This window comes from Ovis aries, chromosome 21 (genome assembly GCF_016772045.2).
Source record: "Ovis aries strain OAR_USU_Benz2616 breed Rambouillet chromosome 21, ARS-UI_Ramb_v3.0, whole genome shotgun sequence".
NCBI classification, from domain to species: Eukaryota; Metazoa; Chordata; class Mammalia; order Artiodactyla; family Bovidae; genus Ovis; species Ovis aries.
This window is the reverse complement of record NC_056074.1, coordinates 25,984,471-26,002,236: the sequence shown is the minus strand read 5'-3', so window position 1 is coordinate 26,002,236 and position 17,766 is coordinate 25,984,471. Positions and strand designations below refer to the sequence as shown.

Genomic DNA, 17,766 nt, shown 5'->3' with positions numbered 1-17,766 from the left:
GAATCATCTCGAAACCATCCCCAGCCACTGCCCTCCCCAGTCCATGGAAATATTGTCTTCCACAAAACCAGTCCCTGGTACCACAAAGTTGAGGACCGCTGAAACAACTGAAGGAGTGTTCTCAAGGCTGCAAAGCTCCTGCAGATATGTAATATTACTATTAATATTAGTATAGTAGTATTACTATCTTTTGGAGAAATTAGCTATAAATAAAGTTTGGCATTTCTCATATCTTGCTTTAGAGTGTTTCCTAATTGTTTCATACACAGCTGACATTAACAAACCACAAAGTATTAAGGCAGGAGTCACACATCCTATTTCTTTTGTATCCTCAAAGTCTCTAGTGCTTAGCTACAGTTAACAAACAATTCCAGGGAAATGAATTATCAAAATAATGGCTTTCTTAATCACAAAACTCCTCATTGGGCCAAGTAAACATAAGTTGTTAAACACAAAAGAAATCATCAATCAGTACACAGGACTGCAAATGAAACCTTGAGAGCAGAATAAATGTGAGATGTACTTTCAATGGAATTCAACTATCTTCTTCCATTTCACTCATAGAGTTGTGGTTGGGGAGCTGAACCCCCTAAATCAGAGACTGAGTGTTCCAGGATTTAATAGTTTGCTTCGAGATGCTTCAGCATTTTGTGTAAGGTCAAAGGTTCAAATAGTGCTGCCGCTAAGTCCTATTTGGTATGTTTTTTTGTCTGTCCACCCTTCCTAATTCAGCAGTGGAACATGCATTGTCTTATTTCCTTTGGTTGGCCTGATTTACGGATCTTTTAGTCTACAGACTATAACCTCAGGGTGAAATCATGAAAAGTTTTAGTTTGCAGTTAGGCAAAAGTAGTTTGCTGAAAGCATGGACCACCTCCATTCCCAAATGCCTGGAGGCATAGCTACAGAAGATTTACTTGATTTGACCCTGACTCCTCTTTCCTGGGGCTTCCCTGGTGGTGCAGAGGTTAAAGCGTCTGCCTGCAATGTGGGTAGACCTGGGTTCGATCCCTGGGTCGGGAAGACCCCCTGGAGAAGGAAATGGCAACCCACTCCAGTATTCTTGCCTGGAGAATCCTATGGACGGAGGAGCTTGGTGGACTACAGTCCATGGGCCGCAAAGAGTCGGACACGACTGAGCGACTTCACTTTCACTTTCCTCTTTCCTAGTCTGCCCATGAGTAGTAGGACGATCCTTGCCATAGTGTAAGTCTTAAGGCTAACATTAGAATAATGCTAAATACAATAAAGCGAGATGAGGACAAATGAAAACATGACGTTATTACAGAATCAGTGCTTTAGGGACTCGGTTTTCTCCAAGATGGTTCTCAGGGATCCTTAGTGACTGGGTCTGACCCACTCTCTGAGGCCTAATTTGACTTGATCCCAAGTCCTTTGGTCCACGGAGCCAGTAGGACTTGAACTGTGATATCCACTGGACTCCGAAACTGGCGCTAAAGGGTGGCCTGGAGTCTGGGCCTCACACCAGCTGTGCTGTCTCCATGGTAACAGCGCGGAAGGCGTTATAAGCAGTTCTCTTCCGCCCAACAACCCGCCCTCCGGCGGTACTGACCAATGGTCCAGTGGGTTACCTAAGGGATGGTGTGATTGACAACGGGGTGGGGCGAGCGCGGGGAGCCAGGACGACCTCTATTCAATCGAACTTGAGGCCTGTCCCAGGACCGGCAGCCATCGACCAATTAGACTGCGTAACGGAGGACGACGTGCCCACCCACCACGCTCCGCGTTGCCTGGAGCCGCGGCGGCGTAAGCAAATAAGGGGAAATTCAGGAGTTAAAAGAGTGGCGCTGATTAGCCAATCCAGAATCTCTTAGATGAAAGCCCACTTGTGATTCGTCCTGAGTAGAGCCTAGCCCCTGTGGGCTGAAACTGTCTGGGCTGAGAGGCGTGAGTACGGGACCTGGGAGATGCGAAGCCAGGTGATCGGGGTGGAGGTGAGGAAAATAGGGGCGGCTGAAGAGAGGAGAGAGAATGGTAGGAGGTTGTGGCTGACGGGGGGCTGGAATAAGGCTGGGAGCGATGGCGGGACAGGGACCTCTCAGACTAGCATCACCACTAATCTCCACCCGAGGTCTGGCGGCCAGTAGATGCTGAAATGGGGGAAATCTTGTGATCAAAACCTTAATTTCTCTCCCAACTGCTGGGAAGTGGCCAGGGGAACATTCTGAAGATGAGACCTGGGGGGCATTGTTTTTCTGTTGCCGGTTTGAATCAGCGACTGGGCAGGGAAAGTGTTCACTCTCCAGCACGGTAAGGGCTGCCTGCTGGGGGTCCCCGGGTGGTGTGGATGACAGACAGGCTGTGGTTGCGCACTTTCAAATCGCAACAACACCCAGGAAAAAGGGTGGAAGGATGATCTTCCTTTTCTATCATCTCGTGAAGAGATGATGCCACATCGGTGTTATTTTGGTAGTATGGCAACTGATTTTTTCCCAGACTTGCATTTGATTTCATTACAAGAGTAGAGGCATTATCCTAATATTTTTAAAATTCAAACCATATTGAAGTGTTTAAAGTAGAAAAAAGTGTGAAAGCTCACCCTCTCCCACCCAATTATTTTTGTAGACTTGGAACAGCTATAAAGGAAACTGAAAAGGAACCCTCCAGAAACAGTTCACTACTGTAACCTATTTTTTTCGCTTTTCTTTAAGACTTACTTTTTATTGAGGTAACATTGGTTTATAACATTGTATGTTTCATGTGTACAACATTGTATTTCCACCTCTATGTGCTCTACAAGGTTCAGTTCAGTTCAGTCGCTCAGTGGTGTCCGACTCTCTGTGACCCCATGAATTGCAACACACCAGGCCTCCCTGTCCGTCACCATCTCCCAGAGTTCACTCAAACTCATGTCCATCGAGTCGGTGATGCCATCCAGCCATCTCATCCTCTGTCATCCCCTTCTCCTCCTGCCCCCAGTCCCTCCCAGCATCAGAGTGCTCACCACCAAAAATTTAGTTTCTATCAACCACCCTGTAGTTGATCCCCTTTAGCCATTTTGTATCCTCCCCACATTCTCCTCTGATAACCACTGCTCTGTTCTCTGGATCCTCCCTCTTGTTTTGGTTTGCTTTGTTCATTTTTGTTTGTTTATTCCTAGTATGAGTGAAATTATGTGGTATTTGTCTTTCTCCACTTACTTCACTTAGCCTTAAGAGCGATTCATGTTGGCCTGGCAAGATTTCATCTTTTTTAATGGTTCAATAGTGTTCCATTTTATATATGTATATATATTGGTGGCTCAAATGGTAAAGAATCTGCCGTCAATGCGGGAGACCAGGGTTTGATCCCTGGGTTGGGAAGATCCCCTGGAGAAAGGAATGGCTACCCACTCTAATATTCTTGGCCTGGATAATTCCATGGACAGAACCTGGAGGGCTACAGTCCATAGTGTCCCAAAGAGTTGGACACAATTGAGCGACTAACACTTTCATTTCGTGTGTATCTATTTCTCTCTCTCTCTCTCTCTCTCTCTCTCTCTCTCTCTATATATATATATATATATATATATATATATATATACATACACACCCAACTTTATCCATTCACCTGTTGATGGGCACTGAACTTGTTTCCATATTTTAGATATTGTAAATAATGCTGTGGTGAACACAGAGTCACATATATCTTTTCAAATTGGTGTTTTCATGTTCTTTGGATAAATGCCCAGAAATGGGATAGCTGGGGTTTTTGGTAGTTGTATTCACAATTTTTTGAGGAATCTCCATACTGTCTTCCATAGTGCCTGCATGCTCCATCACTAAGTCATGTCTGACTTTTTGCGACCTTATGGACTGTAGCTCTCAGGCTTCTCTGTCCATGGAATTCTCCAGGCAAGAATACTGGAGAATGGGTAGCCATTCCCTTCCCCAGGGGATCTTCCCGACCCAGGGATCGAACCCGGGTCTTCTGCATTGCAGGCAGATTTTTTTTTACCATCTAAGGAAGATGGCTAACCGCCAGGGAAGCCCAATTCTTAGAAGAGGGTTGAAAAAGCCTTGAATATTAAATAAAAGGCTTCCCAGGTGGCACAGTGGTAAAGAGTCCACCTGCCAGTGCAGGAAACACAGGAGACACCAGTTCGATCAGTGGATTGGGAAGATCCCTTGGAGAAGGAAATGGTAACCCACCCCCATATTCTTGCCTGGAAAATTCTTTTTATATATTTTTTTAATCAAGCTTTACTCAATAATTTAGCTATTCCAGTAAGGGAAATAATCACAAGCATTATGCCCACACTCAGTTAACAAGATAAAATTACTAGATGCTCACTCTTTCCCCACAAAAACATTCTGTACTTTATCCAGCCTTTCCTTTCTATGCTTAGTAAGAAAATGTATGGTTTTTTGGTTATAAAGTGACAAACTTCATTCTTATAGGAGGTTGGGGATATTCATCTCAATACTTAAAAGCTGTCCCATGTACAGAACCCAGTGTCTCATGAACTTCCATGTTTCTCTGGAGGAGTGAAGGGCGACATTTCTAATGATACCAGCTTCAAGTACCATTTGCCCTGTATTCTAGGTGTTAGAGTTGGTACAACTCTTACAGGTAATTTACGTAATATCCAAAACAGCAGCAGCTACACTTAACTAGTTATCTTGCTAAGGGCAGTACAGTCAACCGAGCAGGAAACCTGAGTCACCTCTAATGCCACCTTCCTAAGCTCCTTCCCATTTCCACAGCTAAGATGAAGCCCAGACCTGCCTCATCTCTTATCTGGAGAATTGCAATAGTCTCCTAACTGGTCACTAGTTTCCGTTCTCTGATCTCAGCTCATATGTACCCTGCTACCAATTACCTTTTTCAAAATTAATATTTATCTCAAAATTTCAAAAACAGTGAATATTGCCCTGGAAATTATAACAAAGACCTATGCACGAACAACTAGATTAATAAACATTAACTTTTTTCCGCTCATCTGCTTAAGCTTTTTATTTTCAAGAAATAAACCATCACAGATTTAGTTCAGATCCCTTTGTTCTCTTTCCTGGCCCCATTTTCCTTCCTTCCTCCCTCCCCAGAGACATATAATCTCCTGAAATTGTTTTGTGCCATTTATGCCCATGGTTTTATGTTTACTGTATATGTTTATCTCATGAATATATAATGATTTAGGTATTTTTTAATTTTAAAGATACAAATAGTATAGTATTGTGGGCTTCATTCTGCAACTTGCTTTTAGACTCAATATTGTTTTTTATTGGGTTGACCAAAAAGATCATTTGAGTTTTTCCATAAGATGTTATGGAACACACTTTTTGGCCAAACCAGTAGGTACATTCATGTCAGTACAGCTAGCTCAAGTTCATTGATTTTAAGTTGTCATGAGTATATAATACCCCTCCCCCTACTGATGGACATTTAGATTTTCTCAGATGTTTTGCTATCATGAACACCTTTGTTCACATCTGTTTATGCCAGAGTTTATCTAGGCTTGGGCTTCTCTCATAGCTCAGTTGGGGAAGACTCTGCCTGCAGTGCAGGACACCCAGGTTTGATCCCTGGGTCCGGAAGATCCCCTGAAAGAAGGAAATGGCAACCCACTCCAGTTCTTGCCTGGAGAATCCCATGGACAGGGGATCCTGGCATGCTACAGTCCATGGGGTTGCAAGAGTCAAATGTGACTTAGTGACTAAACCTCCACATGGTTCTTTAAGGCAGTGGCACTTATATGCAGAGTACATCGTGAGAAACGCTGGGCTGGAGGAAGCACAAGCTGGAATCAAGATTGCCAGGAGAAATATCAATAACCTCAGATATGCAGATGACATCACCCTTATGGCAGAAAGTGAAGAAGAACTAAAGAGCCTCTTGATGAAAATGAAAGAGGAGAGTGAAAAAGTTGGCTTAAAGCTCAACATTTAGAAAACTAAGATCATGGCATCCGGTCCCATCAGTTCATGGCAGATAGATGGGGAAACAGTGGAAATGGTGGCTGACTTTATTTTTCTGGGCTCCAAGATGACTGCAGATGGTGACTGCAGCCATGAAATTAAAAGATGCTTACTCTTTGGAAGGAAAGTTATGACCAACCTAGATAGCATATTCAAAAGCAGAGACATTACTTTGCCAACAAAGGTCCGTCTAGTCAAGGCTATGGTTTTTCCAGTGGTCACGTATGGATGTGAGAGTTGGACTGTGAAGAGGGCTGAGCACCGAAGAATGATGCTTTTGAACTGTGGTGTTGGAGAAGACTCTTGAGAGTCCCTTGAACTGCAAGGAGATCCAACCAGTCCATCCTAAAGGAGATCGGCCCTGGGTGTTCATTGGAAGGACTGATGAAGCCGAAACTCCAGTACTTTGGCCCCCTGATGCAAAGAGCTGACTCATTTGAAAAGACCCTGATGCTGGGAAAGATTGAGGGCAGGAGGAGAAGGGGATGACAAAGGATGAGATGGTTGGATGGCATCACCGACTCAATGGATATTGGTTTGGGTGGAGTCCGGGAGATGGTGATGGACAGGGAGGCCTGGTGTGTTGTGGTTCATGGGGTCACAAAGAGTCGGACACGACTGAGTGACTGAACTGAACTGAACTGCCCCTTTGGTCATTTGGAGTTTGTGAGGGCACCTTTGGTTATTAGTGTGATTTTGGAGGCACTCCTAGGGTTTACAGAGCAGGACTGGGGCTGCTGGAAGTCCCGTGATACACTGGACAGCCCCTCACCATGAAGAATTGTCCTTCATCCTGCAAAACATCCCAAGTGTCTCACAGGTTACTCATTTCTAATATGAACCCAGAATCTAACTCCATTTTTTATATAAGCATAATGTATCTTTTGGCACAGTTGAACATAGTAAAATTTCCAGGAATGCAACTCTAATGTAAATCAGGGGGAAATTATACTTATTTGTAGTTTGGAACTCTTAACAGAGTCGTTCATCACTGTAGAAAACCCCGTAAGTGAAGGCAGCCCAGCCCGTGGTATTTGAGTTGCTGTAAAACACACCTGCATCAGCCTGCATTTGTCGTTTTTGCGTTCACGCCAATTCTAAGTTTAGGTGCGAGCATCTGAGTGCGGTCCTTCATTACGTATTCTAGTGTAGTCAGCCTGAATGTTTGTATATTTAAACATATGCTGTTTTATTACGAATAACTTTCCATTTAAAATTTGCTTGTGCGTATGATATAAAGCAGAGATCTGGTTTTATTATTGTCTGATTGGATAATCACTTATCCCAACACTGTCTATGAAATCCTCTACCCATTGTCTATAAAGCCAGCTCTGTGCTGTGCAAAGTTCTCCTGAATGCGTGGCTCTGCTTCTGGGCTTTCTGTTTTGTTCCACTGGCCCATGTGTCTCTATACCACTATCACGCTGTTTTAATTACTGTGGTTCTAGAATGTGTCTTGCGGCAGTTGGTAACATGAAAGGCGAGTTTTCCATCCTAGTTCCCAAAATTGTTTTTGCTATTCTTGGGTTTTTGCTTTTGCATGTGAATTTAGGATTGGTTTTCAAGTTCCATAGAAAACGATGTTGAGATTTTGGTTAGAATTGCATTGAGCTGATAACTTACGGAAAATTGAGTTTAAATATTAAACCATCTCATCCTTTCAGGAACAGGGGTTATTTCTCTATTCAGGCCTTTAAAATATATATATATATATCCTTGAATAAAGTTTTATACTTCTTGCCATAAAAATCTTCACATCTTTTGTTGGATTTATTCCTACTTCCCCATATATTCTTATTCATACACACAACCCTTTTATTGCAAAAGTTTCAAATATTCAAAAGTATAGGAAATAGTGTAGGATAATTCATATGTTCACCACTCCAGCTTCAACAGTGAATTCAGGACTAGCCTTGTTTTATATTGATCCCTTTCTCCTCTGTCCTAGATGATTATAAAATTCCTAGATATCATTTTCTGTTGTTTGTGTTGTGTGTGTTTGTATATTTGTATATTAAAAGTAATCTTTTAGTAATATAACCACATCATCACATTAAAAAAAACATTATTTTTCACTTAAAAAATAAACAGTGATTCCCTAACATCGTCAAATTTTTCCCAGATACTGTTCAAATTTCTCCAGTCATCTCATAAAAGGTTTTGTATAGCAGGTTTGTTTGAGTCAGGAACCAAACAAGGCCCATGTATTACATTTGTCTGGTATGTCTCTTCAGACTTTATTTGAAGTAAACTTTTTGGAAAAGTAAAAGACACATAATGAAAAGTATGCAAATCAGAAGTGTACAGCTAGATACTGCTGCTGCTGCTGCTAAGTCGCTTCAGTCGTGTCCGACTCTGTGCAACCCCATAGATGGCAGCCCACCAGGCTCCCCCATCCCTGGGATTCTCCAGGCAAGAACTCTGGAGTGGGTTGCCATTTCCTTTTCCAGTGCATGAAAGTGAAAAGTGAAAGGGAAGTTGCTCAGTCATCTCCAACTTTGCGACCCCATGGACTGCAGCCTACCAGGCTCCTCAATCCATGGGCTTTTCCAGGCAAGAGTACTGGAGTGGGTTGCCGTTGCCTTCTCCGACAGCTAGATACAGTTTAGCAGAATTAACAAAGCTGTGTAACCCACATCCAGCTGAAGAAACAAAATTTCATAAGTACCCCAGAAGCCCCTTTAGTCACTTCTTTCTACACGGCAACCACACTCCAGACTTCTAACCCCCAAATTAGTTTGAACTGTTTTTGAACATTATATACATGTTATTACACAGTGTGAACTCTTGCCTCTAGCTTTTTATATTTAATATTTTCAAAACTTACCCACATTGCTGGATATAGTTGTGGTCTATTCATTCTTCTTTTTACTCTTTCATTGTATGAATGAATAAATTGTATCTATAATACCAACTCTTTGCAACCCTAAGGACTGTAGCCCACAAGCCTCCTCTGTCCATGGAATTTTCCAGGCAAGAATACTGGAGTGGGTTGCAATTTGCTCCTCCAGGGGATCTTCCTGACCCAGGAATCGAACCTGGGTCTTCTGCATCTCCTGCATTAGCAGGAAGATACTTTAACACTAGTGCCACCTGAGAAAGCTCACCCTATCTATTCAATTGAGGTATATTTAGGTCATTTCAGTTTGTAACTATTTCTAATAGGTCTGCCCTGAACTTTTGTGCATCTTTTAGTGAACTTATGACATGGCTGTTGGGGACACACCAGGAAGAGAACAGCTGGATCTAGGGTTCACATATTCAGCTTTATTAGATATAGCCAAAGAGTCTCCAAAGTGCTAATAAGAACTTACACTCTCACCAGCAGAGTACAAGGCTTCCAGTTTCTCCACATTTTGATCAACACTTGGAGTTGTCCATCATTTTCATTTTAGCCATTCTGGTAGGTGCCTAGAGGTACTGTATTTTATTTCCAATTTTCTAATGAAGGAGATGGGAATACCAGACCATCTGACCTGCCTCTTGAGAAACCTGTATGCAGGTCAGGAAGCAACAGTTAGAACTGGACATGGAACAACAGACTGGTTCCAAATCGGGAAAGGAGTACATCAAGGCTGTATATTGTCAAGCTACTTATTTAACTTATATGCAGAGTACATCATGAGAAACTCTAGGCTGGATGAAACACAAGCTGGAATCAAGATTGCCAGGAGAAATATCAGTAACTTAGATATGCAGATGACACCATCCTTATGGCAGAAAGTGAAGAAGATCTAAAGAGCTTCTTGATAAAGGTAAAAGAGGAGAGTGAAAAAGTTGGCTTAAAGCTCAACATTCAGAAAACTAAGATCATGGCATCTGGTCCCATCACTTCATGGCAGATAGATGGGGAAACAGTGGAAATGGTGGCTGACTTTATTTTTCTGGGCTCCAAGATGACTGCAGATGGTGACTGCAGCCATGAAATTAAAAGACGTTTACTCCTTGGAAGGAAAGTTATGACCAACCTAGATAGCATATTCAAAAGCAGAGACATTACTTTGCCAACAAAGGTCCGTCTAGTCAAGGCTATGGTTTTTCCAGTGGTCACGTATGGATGTGAGAGTTGGACTGTGAAGAAGGCTGAGCACCGAAGAATTGATGCTTTTGAACTGTGGTGTTGGAGAAGACTCTTGAGAGTCCCTTGGACTGCAAGGAGATCCAACCAGTCCATTCTAAAGGAGATCAGTCCTGGGTGTTCATTGGAAGGACTGATGCTAAAGCTGAAACTCCAGTACTTTGGCCCCCTGATGCAAAGAGCTGACTCATTTGAAAAGACCCTGATGCTGGGAAAGATTGAGGGCAGGAGGAGAAGGGGACGACAGAGGATGAGATGGCTGGATGGCATCACTGACTCAATGGACATGAGTTTGAGTGAGCTCCGGGAGCTGGTGATGGACAGGGAGGCCTGGCGTGCTGCAGTTCATGGGGACACAACTGAGCAACTGAACTGAAGTGAGTGACTAATGAAGCTGAGCACTTTTCACATATATATTGGCCATTTGTGTATCCTCTGTCAAGGGTTTATTCTTAGCTGCTTGATCTGTCAGTTTCTGAGAGAGACCTATTAAGACCTATATTGATGAATCCTCTTCCCACCCCAATCATCAGAAGTTTCCCAGAATGAATTCAGACTTTGTGTGTCCCCCCCTAGGAAACCCAGGAGCACTGAGAAGCGCAGCAGCACCGCTAACAGCAGGACCAGCTCGTCGCACTGTGCCCGGTGCTGTGCCGTGCATGGCTGGCACGGTGCTCGGCGTGGGGCCGGGCGTGTTCATCCTCGCCCTGCTCTGGGTGTTGGTGCTGCTGCTGTGTGCCTTGCTGTCCAGAGCCTCAGGGGCAGCGAGGTAAGTCCTTCTCTCTCTCTAGCGGGGAGTCCGAGCTAAAAGCAATCAGATGCGAAATCGCTGACGCTCATGAAACATTTAGAATTCAGGAGCTCATTGTCATTACCGGCAGTTGGAAGGAGTTGCATTTTAACCTCTTTATCATAAGCACTGACTGTGTTATTTATACTCGGAAGCTGAGGTGGGAGGAGAAAGGAGGGGGTACATGTCAGCTCGCAGCACACAGGAGATGAGGACATGGGAGATGAAAAGAGAATCTGCTTTCGCTGTCTCGTGAGTTTCTTGGGGTCACGCGTGTGCATGTTTCTTAACTGTTGAGATTCATGGCAGGTGCTGGGTCCAGCCCCTGAGGCTCTAGCCCAGGGCCCCGGGAAGCTGAAGGGTTGTGGATAACTTGGGCTGGTGTTGACTTAAAGAATCAGAGCCTAAACTGACTCTTAAGGACACTGTAGAGTCATACTCCCTGGCCAGATTGTGTAGGTACAAAACAAGTTACATCATTTACTAAAGTTTTTTGGTTTCAAACACAGCAGTGGGGGATCAGGGAAGGACCACTTTGGGTTTTCGTATGACCACACAGAGGTCAAAATAAAAACTACCTATTCCTGACAGAGCACGATTGACATATCATATATACACTTCTGTGTGTAAAACTGCCTCGTGGGAACCTGCTGTATAACACAGGGAGCCCAGCTCGGTGCTCTGTGATGACCTAGAGGGGGAGATGTGGGAGGCTTAAGAGGGAGGGGATATATGTGCACATAAAGCTGATTCACCTTGCATGGTAGAAACCAACACAGCACTGTAAAGCAATTACCCTCCAATTAAAAATAAAATTTAAAAATCCCACCAATTCCCATTCTTAGGGACTTGGAACTCCCAGGAATAACAGGAATGCATCCTGCTGGTACCTGTCTGGGAAGACGGGCTTTGGGAGGAAGGGGAAACGTTTCTGAATTCCTGTGGCCCTGGGGCAGCACACTGGGCCCTGTTAGTGGACTGAGGCAGAATATGGGCCCCAGGGAAAAGCCAGGCGCAGCCCAACACGAAACCGTGCTTTTAACCCCCTGTCTTTGGGCCACAGGTTCTCTGCCGTTTTCGTGTTCCTCGGTGCCCTGATCATCACAGCCGTTCTGTTGCTCTTCCCTCGAGCCAGTGACGCCCCAGCCCCCGAGGCAGAGATGAAGGTAAAGACATGGGTTTGTTTTGTCAGTCCTTCTTCTCCTGGTCTAGACCTCTGCCCTGCCCCGCGTGGTCCCCAATGCCAGGAGGGCTGAAGTATGTTCAAAAAATTATAAAGTTGAAACCAGGATGGGGTGTGGGGGCGGCTCAGGGTGAGTTTTAAACTCCCTCCCGTTTCTTTCCATGCCCACTGGCAACACCTCGAGGCAGCTGTTTGCCTGGATTTGGCTTCTGAGCGAGCACGCCGCGGGGCCAGAGACGAGCAGGCAGGCTCCCACTCCTGGTCGCCTGGGCTCGGAAACTCGGATCCCAGGTGACACTTAGGTAGTGCCCTCAGGCGCTAATTGACATGGTTTTTCATCGTGTGTTTGGATTTTCCCGCTGGCAGTGAGGAGGGAGTATTCTCCATAGAGAAAAGCAGAGGGGAGGAAGGAACACCGCTGCGGAGCGTGGACAATGTAGCCAGACAGCCTTCGGGGAGTCCCTTCCGGCCTCATTTCCAGAACCGGATCTCCCAGCACCTGCCTATCTAAATGGAGTTTTATCGTCTCTCTTATAGACTCCCCCCATCCTGGTTCCTTCCTGACTGGGGCTCTGGCTTTACCATGGTCTCAGATCTCTACAGTCTTGATAATCTCTACTCTTGACATCCTGTGGCCCATTACTCCTTCTAGCAACTTCTTTCCGCTATTTTAATTTTTTAAGATATAATGGTGGCACTTCCTTGGAGGTCCAATGGCTAAGACTTCACCTTCCAATGCAAGAGATACGGGTCCAATCCCTGATCAGTTAACTAAGATCCCACATGCCTCGTGGCCAAAAAATCAAAACAGTGTTGTAACAAATTCAGTAAAGACTTTAAAAATGCTCCACATCACCAAAAAGAAAAAAGGAAAAAAAAACAACTACCAAAAAAGAAGTAATGGTGATAATAGCTAACACTGTTTAAGGCATCACTATGTGTGGGGTCCTGTGCTAAGCATGTTATTTACATGCTCTCATTCAAACCTCAGGACAACCCTAAGTAGCACAACACAGGTACCATTAGTGTCCCATTTCATAGGTCAGGATGCTAAGGCTGGGAGGGGCTAGGGTACCTTACCCAGGAAGAGGCCGAGCAAGGATGCAAGCTGAGGCCTATCTTCAATACCTTCATACTGGGGACCCAGCAGAATATCAGGAGCCATCACCGAGAGTTTAAAGGCAACTGTTTTGACGCCAGACAATAGTACGCAAACCTATATTATAACTTCAGAACTAGACTCGGCACCCCTTTCTAGCACTGTGTAGGACTGACCATGGCCAAAGGGAAGAAATTCATTCTGAAAATTCCAAGGGAAATAATACTTAGCCACACAAAACTAAGGTGCTGTTTTCATACATGCTGGGTTTTTTGGTCAGCATCTGACAACCACTCTGACCATGCCAGGATGGTGACCAGTTTTCCTGTCTTAAATGGGGAAAGCGATAAAGTCTGGGTATTTCTGAATCACTGGGGATGTGGGCATTGGAAGAAGGGCCCAGAGCAAACCCTGTCTTGAAATCAATCCCTCTTCCCTCTTTCCTCTGTCATGTGAGTTTCAGACCCAGTTTCAGACCAGGAGAGCAGATCAGCCTTTTGAGCCAAATCTGTTCATCAGTGCAGCCAGCAGAGATTGGAGTTCTCATTCTCAGGTTTGGAGTCCCAGCCCCTGTCAGCGGCCCGGCTCAATACTGTATCAATAATACATGGCCTGGGCCTTCCGCACCCAAGGCCTGCTAATTGGCTAATTAAAAAGTGAACCGTGTCGAACAAGCAAACATGTAGCTCGAGAGAGACGTGTTCAGTCCTGGAGCCAAGGCCAAAGTCATGTCAGAGCCGTTTCATCCAACTGACCTTTGTTGTAAGCTGGCTGTTGGGGTAATCTCCAGAGCAGCCCTCTCCCCTGGTGTCCTTGGATCTCAGTGATCACAGCAGAGCTTGGACTTGACAGGTGCTTTGTGCATCTCTGCTGTATTAGTTTCCCACTGCTGCTGTAACAAATTACCGCAAGATCAGTGGCCTACAACACTCATTTACTATCTTAGAGTTCCACAGGCTAGAATCCCAAAATCAGCCTCCTTGGGCTAAAATCAAGGGGTTGGCGGGGCTGTCTTCCTTTCTGGAGGTTCTGGGGAGAAATGTTTCCTTGCCTTTTCTGCTTCCAGGGGCCACCCTTGGGCTTATGGACCTCTTGCTCCCTCTTCAGAGACAGCAAAATAGCATCTCTCTGTGTCTGCCTCCATCCTCACATCTCTGTGTCTCTGACCGTCTCTCCCGCCTCCCTCAACGTCTGCTGAAGAGCCCTGTGATTACATTGGGCCGCCTGTATTAAACAGTGCAGGCCAGCCTCCTTCTTTTTTTGTTGGAGTATAATTACTTGACGATGTGTTAGATTCCGCTGTGCAGTGACGTGAATCGGCTGTATGTACACAGATATCCCCTCCCTCTCGGACCTCCCTCCCACCCTACCCCCATCCCACCCCTCTGGGTCATCACAGAGCATCAAAACCCCCTGTGCTATAGAGCGGCTTCCCACTAGCTACCTGTTTCACACACGGTGGTGTATGTATGTCAATCCCAACCTCCCAATTTGTCCTACTCTCTGCTTCCCCCCAAAACATAAATACAATGGAATATTATTACCCCTAAAAAGGAACAAAGGTGAGGCATCTGTAGAGACAAGGATGGACCCAGAGTCTGTCATACAGCATGAACTGAGTCAGAAAGAGAAAAACAAATATCGTATATTAACGCATATATGTGAAATCTAGAAAAATGATACAGATGAACCTATTTGCAGGGCAGGAATAGAGACACAGAGGTATGGACAGAGAATGGACAGTCTCCCTATTTAAGGTCAATGGATTAACAACTGTAATTCCATCTACAACCTTAATTCTCCTTTGTCATGCAATTTAACACATTCAGAGTTTCTGGAGATCAGGATGTGGACATTGTAGAGACATTATCCTATCAACCACAACCCTGCAGGTATTTGGAAATGTCTTCAGGTACTAGGTTCTGAAAGCTTCGGGAAGTTGCGATGTCCCTGGTCACTTGGTTTGTGTTCCTCCTCTATTAAGTCTGTAGATTAAACTGCTTTTTCCTGCCCAAACTTAGGCAGCACCCTTTGGATCTGTGGAAAACAGAGTTCCAGCAGTGAACGGTAGACAAGTGGGAAGAGCCAATATGAATGACAGGCCTCTGTCTGCAAAGACCAGCAGCTCTGGGGCCTCAAGTACAGCTGGTTGCCAGGCAGCCAACTGTACAAACTGGGACAAGTTTCCTTTCCTCTTAGTGTTTCAGGACCGCAGGTAAATGGCCATTTCTGCAGCCCTTGGATTGCTGGGTTATAAATGTTAGGGTTCAGAACTCCTCTGGTAAAAGTTTGAGAGTCCCGTTTTCATTTTGAAAATGACCCCTCCTGAGTTGAGCATGGGTTGATTGCGTGGGGGTTTGAATCTTGAGTATGTAGGGGATTATTATACTATTGTATTTTTATACATGTTTAAAGTTCTCCATAATGAAAAATTGACAGCCACAAAATAAGCCTTTCTGAGACCAAGCAAGCAAGGGTCTCATTCTTTCAGATAACTCATTTCAGAACAGAAAAGAACTTGCCTTCAGACTGTTTATGCATCTACATTAAGCCTATGTTTGTTCCCTGTACTTTATTAAGCCTTTTCATTAAGCTCCTCTTTATCTTGTATTTCTGGCTCAGCATGTTGAGAAAAAGGTTCTTATCCATTTGCAGGATGTTACTGGAAGTTCTGAATGTGGACAGATCCTGGGCCCATTCATCAGAGATTCCAGCTGAGCCCAGTCAAGGCGCAGACGTGTCAATAATTTCACTTTTAATGTTTCTTTCTCCAGATTGTAGATGCCTTTTTCATTGGCCGCTATGTCCTGCTGGCTTTCCTCACTGCCGCCTTCCTTGGAAGCCTTTTCTTGGTTCTAATCCATCACATCCTGGAGCCAATCTATGCCAAACCACTGCGGTCCTACTGAGTCGTCTTCAGGAAAACCAAGACCTTGTTCTCCCCCGCGCTTTGATGTCACTGGTGAGCAGCAAGGTACTGTTCAGAGCTTTGTGTTGACAGCCTTCCTGCCTTAAGATCAGAGGATCATCTCTTCATCACGAAGACAAATCCGTTGAGTCCTGGCTTCCAGAAACAGGATTGCAGAATTGCCCCCGAGGAAAGATTTCTCACCAGCTTAAGGGGGATATCACTGTCTTCTCAGCACCTGTACCTCAGGTTTTCCACCTCTTTTGAAAAGGAAATAGCAACAGCGATCTGCTTAGGTTTTTCAATCAAGACATCAGCAAGTGAATTTTGAGAAAAAGGGTACTTTAGCTTCACCTGTCCAACGGATGGAAGAACTTGGTCCTTTTTGATAATATGTGAAATACTTAATTTCAAGGTTAAGATCATTTGGGAAAGAAAGGCCCTCCAAGTTCAAAAGATTATTTTAATGTGGTGACTTGGAGACATATATCAGATGCCAGCTATGCAGCACTCTGCATGTCACACCACAGGGCTCCACAAAGGCCTTGGTGTCGCTTTCCGCTGCCTTGAGAAAGCAGTCAACAGCAGTCGGAGGACTGACTTTCACCTCGAACTCCTGGGCACAGCTTCCTGAAGCTAGCATTGCAATAGTTCAGGTTCATGGGGGGACTAGAGGCAGCGTTTGGAAACATCAGCTGTGTGTCCTGCGGCTCTCTCTAGGTTCTTCTCCCAGTATTTGGTGGTCTTTGTTCCTTTATTTAGTGTAAGTGTCCATGTTGAGTTACTGTCATCTCTTTCATCTTTGTAGCTCTTTCTCCAAAGCTGATAAGGAATGTCTATCCCCAGGCTTAGATAAAACTTTATACGTAAGTTCCCAGACCAAGTGAAATCTGTCATTAAATGGTGGGTGGGGGCGAGTAGCTCTAGGCTGTTTCTACTTTGGGAGTCTCAACCTGGCATCCAGAAACTATTTGAAGGACCTTCTGGCTGAAAATTAAGAACCAGAAAACAAGTTGGAAAAAGAACTTTGATAGAGTACATGCTGTGTGCCAGTAGTGCACAAGTCTTTTTTTCCCCCCCTCCACAAATGTAAATGACAAGCCTGTGTGTTAAGGGCAAAAATAAACTTTTGTACAAAGGGTATTTTAACTCGGCCTGCCTTCTGTAGATCCCATAACTACTGGCAGTGGTGAAGTGAATGATGGATCACTTTATATCTTTATGCTCAAAACAATCATGTCCAACCCTTAAGGAAAAAAAAAAAACAAAACACCCCACAGGAATGGGATAAGAAATAGAAGGCTGAGAGAGCACAAAATCACAAAATGAATTTCGCTAATTTCTATGGGGGGACCCCTGATAATCAGTGGTTAATATGGTACCCCTTGTGCTCAGGCCTTCCTGGAGACAGAGCTTAGAGGGTGTCCCTTAAATGCAAACAGAAATCATCTCAGGGTTGCCGTTCGTCGTTCTTTGATCAATGGCCTCAGCATAGGTTGTGCTACCCAGAGGGAATCCTGTGGCAAAGAAACTGGTGATCCCACTGTTTGGGAGGTGGGAGGAGAGCAAGTCAGGGCTTCTATGTAAGAAAACAGGTTATTTCAGTTCAGTTCAATTCAGTCACTCCGTTGTATCTGACTCTTTGTGACCCCATGGACTGCAGCATAGCCTCTTAAAATTGTATCCTGACCAAGACTACATCAGGACATTACCCTCCACTGATCCACTAGGTGGCGCTGTCTCAAGTTGGCAGAACACACTAGGTAATTTTTTGACAAGTTCTTTCTGTG

General features: G+C 44.6%; 1 protein-coding gene across 4 annotated transcripts; it reads left to right on the top strand.

The window, feature by feature from the left end:
• The first annotated feature begins 1,879 nt into the window (after window positions 1-1,879).
• Window positions 1,880-17,119, top strand: TMEM218 (transmembrane protein 218). 4 transcript variants are annotated; one of them, XM_060404251.1, is made up of 5 exons: window positions 1,880-1,955; window positions 5,682-9,321; window positions 10,573-10,765; window positions 11,850-11,952; window positions 15,843-17,119. In XM_060404251.1, exons 3-5 carry the CDS (start codon window positions 10,656-10,658, stop codon window positions 15,975-15,977), a joined length of 348 nt encoding a protein of 115 aa, XP_060260234.1. In that variant the 5' UTR covers window positions 1,880-1,955; window positions 5,682-9,321; window positions 10,573-10,655; the 3' UTR covers window positions 15,978-17,119. The 4 variants fall into 4 exon arrangements, with proteins under 4 accessions (XP_060260234.1, XP_042093693.1, XP_011957244.1 ...); XM_042237759.1 differs by lacking the exon at window positions 5,682-9,321 and having other exon boundaries at window positions 1,880-1,908; XM_012101854.4 differs by lacking the exon at window positions 5,682-9,321.
• Window positions 17,120-17,766: the final 647 nt, after the last annotated feature.